This window comes from Mobula hypostoma, chromosome 5 (genome assembly GCF_963921235.1).
Source record: "Mobula hypostoma chromosome 5, sMobHyp1.1, whole genome shotgun sequence".
NCBI lineage: Eukaryota > Metazoa > Chordata > Chondrichthyes > Myliobatiformes > Myliobatidae > Mobula > Mobula hypostoma.
In genome coordinates this window covers 13469747-13474209 of record NC_086101.1, presented here as the reverse complement: position 1 = coordinate 13474209, position 4463 = coordinate 13469747, and the positions used below count along the sequence as shown (strand labels likewise).

At 44.2% G+C, this 4463-nt stretch overlaps 1 protein-coding gene across 1 annotated transcript; it reads left to right on the top strand.

Moving 5' to 3' along the window:
- The first annotated feature begins 3872 nt into the window (after positions 1–3872).
- LOC134346618 (histone H4-like) lies at positions 3873–4184 on the top strand. The gene has a single exon (XM_063048059.1). The coding sequence runs from the start codon at positions 3873–3875 to the stop codon at positions 4182–4184; it is 312 nt and encodes a 103-aa protein (XP_062904129.1).
- The last annotated feature ends 279 nt before the right edge of the window (positions 4185–4463 follow it).

Sequence of the window (4463 nt, the reverse complement as noted above, 5' to 3'; positions counted from 1 at the left end):
TTACAAAAGTGAGCCCACACACATGAAGCCGTGCGTCACTGCAGCCTTGGTTCAGCGTAGAGCCAAGTAAATGTCGTGGGGCAGCGAGCAGAACCAGCCCTTCCCCTGCCTCCAGTCCCAACACCCTGACCTTTTTCAGTCTGGTCTGGTCCGGTCTGTGAGTCAGCCACACCTCGGTTCGTTCCTCACTCTGGGACCCTACTGCTTCAGTATGGTCTCCGGCTGGTGGCCCAGCACTTAAACCGATCAAACCTCAGTTCTTTCCTTGCTCTCAGGCCTGGGCTCTGTCTCACCTCTGGTCTCCTCACCTTGGCTTTCCCACACTGGATCGCCCCCAAACATCGGCTCTTTCCTCTCTTTCTGGCCCCGCTCCTGTGCTACAGCCTTCGAGACTTCACTGCAAAAATGCCAGGTCGTACAGGCAGTTCCAAAACTCAACTCAACTTTGAAAAGGAAGTTATAGGCCGTTGTTTGCAATCAATGTTTGCCAGGAAAAGCGTTATTACAAAAGTACTGACTTGTTTTCTTTGTTTTGCTTGACACCGATAACTAGTCTCTGATGTTCACCATCTTAAACTGGAATAACATAGTAGAAAGCATAGTGCTTTCTGGTGCCTGTGGTCAGGGTTCAACTCCTGCTACTGTCTGTAAGGAGCTTGTTCACTGTCCCTGTTTGCGCCTGGGATCCTCTGTGTGCCCCAGTGTCCACCCAGATTCCAAAAATACATGCCGGGTAGGGTTAATAAGTTCTGGGCATGCTGTGTTGGAGTCGGTTCAGGGGTCTGATGGCTGTAGCATGATAATTGTTCCTGAACCCGGTGGTGTGGGACCTAAGGCTTCCGTACCTGCTGCCTGATGGCAGTAGCGAGATGTTAGAGTCTTTGATGATGGATTCTTCTTTCCTGTGGCAGCTCTCCATATAACCATGTGCTCAATTCTTTATTGATTTAATGGTAATATGTCTGTGGCTCAGGTACCAATCAATAGGTTATTGCCTTTGTTTCAAACTTTCACCCTAGATACATGTTTGTTCAGCAGAGCTGCCTTTTCTTTGGTTAATAGGTTCACACATGGCCAGTGACAACTAGATCCTTCTCCTCCCATTCCAGTCCTGAGGAACTCTCTTTAATCCTAAACTGGTAGCACAGTGTTTGGGAGTTGTGTTTGCAGTTATAGAGAGTGGTATCTGTCCAGTGTTTGAGAGTTGTGTTTGTGGTTATAGACAGTGGTATCTGTCCGGGGTTTGGGAGTTGTGTTTGTGGTTATAGAGAGTGGTATCTGTCCAGTGTTTGAGAGTTGTGTTTGTGGTTATAGACAGTGGTATCTGTCCGGGGTTTGGGAGTTGTGTTTGTGGTTATAGAGAGTGGTATCTGTCCAGTGTTTGAGAGTTATATTTGCAGTTATAGACAATGGTATCTGTCCGGGGTTTGGGAGTTGTGTTTGCAGTTATAGAGAGTGGTATCTGTCCAGCTGCTCTACTTATCCCCTACCACCATTAGGTTTTTTTACTCAGTCTCCCCACTTGAGTGCCCATCTATGCTCTGGCACTGCCACAAACTTGATTCTTCAATCTTCAGCCTTTGCTGACATCCATAATGTACTTGTTGAACAAAACCTCTGGTATTTACAAGGAAGAGGCGATCTTATGGAGGTACATAAAATCATGGGGGCAGCGGAGATAAACCTGATTCAGATTCAGACCAATGCTGTAGCATAATAATTATAATACTGAATTATCAAATCAGTTAATGACTAAGAGGGAAAGCTAGATGGTTACAGTCTTTATCTCAGGGTAGGCGTTCAAAAACTAGAGTGCATAGATATAAGGTGAGAGGAGAAACATTTAAAAGTTCCCGAGGGGCACCTTTTTCACACAAGGCTGGCAGGTACAGGAAATGAACAGCCATGGGAATCTGTAGATGCAGGTATAATGTTTAAAATACATTTGGAATGACTTAGAGGGATATGGCCCAAATGCAGGTGAATAAGATTAGCATAGCTAGTCATCTTGGTCAGTGTGAGTGACTTGGACCGAGAGCCCTGTCCCTGTGCTCTCTAACTGCTTGGCTCTCTGTGGCTCTATAAATTAATGAAGAATGCTTGAGAAGGTTTCAATATTTAGTAAGATGTCCGAAAGATGCTTAATGCCAGTTGTCTGAGAAGAGGGGCAAAATAGCCCCTTTGGAAAGTAAGAAATTTGAAGCAGGATAAGTTATTTATCATTTTCCTGCACCATTTAAATTTCATCAGATATATCACTAAGGGTGCATTAAATGTTGAAGGAACTCAGCAGGCCAGGCACCTGCTGTTCCTCCTAAGCTGCGCGGGGCCTGGCCACGCCGTAACTGAAATGCTCCCTTTCACAAGACTTTGTTGCTATGCAGCAGGAAATTTCCGTTATATACAACAAAAGCATTGCCTCAAAAAGTATCACAGCAATATTGTGATTTCAAACTTGTCATTCCTGAAAAAGTTAAGGCTGGTCAAATAGACGTTCACTGATATGTTGAACTACATGCTTAGAAATAAAGAATTTGAAGAACTGTCAATTCTTGTTGATAAGGTTGGAAAATTTCAAATTTCTAGTGCTGACAGTGTAGTAAATTCAGTTTTATGAATTCAATCAAATGTAAATGCAAAAGCAGACTGGAAGTGGGACATTTATACTTTATAATTTATTGTCGCCCAACAATTGATACTAGAACATACAATCATCACAGCGATATTTGATTCTGCGCTTCCCGCTCCCTGGATTACAAATCGATAGTAAATATTAAAAATTTAAATTATAAATCATAAATAGAAAATAGAAAAATAAGAAATAATGTAGTGCAAAAGAAAATCCGAGAGGCAGGTCCGGATATTTGGAGGATACGGCCCAGATCTGGGTCAGGATCCATTCAGCAGTCTTATCACAGTTGGAAAGAAGCTGTTCCCAAATCTGGGTGTACCAGTCTTCAAGCTCCTGAACCTTCTCCCGGAGGGAAGAGGGACAAAAAGTGTGTTGGCTGGGTGGGTCGTGTCCTTGATTATCCTGGCAGCACTGCTCTGACAGCGTGTGGTGTAAAGTGAGTCCAAGGACGGAAGATTGGTTTCTGTGATGTGCTGGGCTGTATTCACGATCTTCTGCAGCTTCTTTCGGTCTTGGACAGGACAACTTCCATACCAGGTTGTGATGCACCCTAGAAGAATGCTTTCTACGGTGCATCTATTTAAGTGATCCAATGAGGATTAAGACATATATTTCATTGGGATGTGAAATTCATCTGGACGGTGTTTATAGACAATGGATTTGTAATAATCAGACAAGAAAAAGTTAAGGAAACGTGGAAGATTTTCTTTGTTGTACCGTGTTTCATTATACTGTACCCTTCAATTAATAAATAAAAACAGAAGTATTTGACTTTTCGATTTTCGTTCTAAATATTTATAGTACGTATTTTATTTCAAAAAAGATTTAAAGTGATTCTTCACAAGGTTTCCTCTTTTTTTTACAGCCGCTCAGTTTTCAGGCCGCGTAAAGATTTCTTGCTAGCTGTTAAAAAAAGGGAACTTTGCGAGGCAGCATCTGTAGAGGGGAATAAACAGTCGACGTTTCGGGCTGGGACCCTTCATCGGGATTGGAAAGGCATGGGGCAGAAGTCAGAATAAAAAGTTGAAGGGAGGGGTACCCTCCACTTTTTTTTAACCCATCAACTCCTGAAACGGGGACATGTTTCACGGCCGCGGTTACGCGCAATATCGTGACTCCGCCCGCTGGATCGGTTCCCCACCAGGTCCGCCTCCAGACTACGAAAGTCAATCCCCGGCAGCGCTATTAATCGGTCATTTCTCGTCCTGCAGCTGGGTAGTTCGAAGCTTCAGACTTGATGATGACTGGCAGAGGTAAAGGAGGAAAGGGTCTGGGGAAAGGAGGTGCCAAGCGGCACCGTAAAGTCCTCCGAGATAATATTCAGGGGATCACGAAGCCGGCTATCCGCCGCCTGGCTCGGAGAGGTGGCGTTAAACGCATCTCTGGCCTCATTTACGAGGAAATGCGAGGTGTACTGAAAGTTTTCTTGGAGAACGTCATCAGGGATTCGGTCACCTACACAGAACATGCCAAGCGCAGGACTATCACGGCCCTGGATGTGGTCTACGCGCTGAAACGTCAGGGGCGAACCCTTTATGGTTTCGGCGGTTGAATCTCAAAGCAGGTATTCCCACCATTAAAAGGCTCTTTTTAGAGCCATATACCTAATTAACAAAAGGGCAAACCACGAAAGCAAAACAACAAAGCAAGGTTTAAGATCGAAAAGACGAACAATTTCAGAAGAAATTGCAATTGTTTAGATAATGAGTTTGAAGGTGAGCTGGGCACGGCAAGATCGGTTGCAGGTAAGGCAAATGTGTGTCGGATCTTTAGCATGTAGCTGCGTCGCTAAAAGACTGAGCCAAGAACGGCAGTTACGATATAAACTAAG

Bases quoted from the DNA above. Each gene is read 5' to 3' on its own strand.
- LOC134346618 (XM_063048059.1), top strand. From the start codon at position 3,873: ATGACTGGCAGAGGTAAAGGAGGAAAGGGTCTGGGGAAAGGAGGTGCC.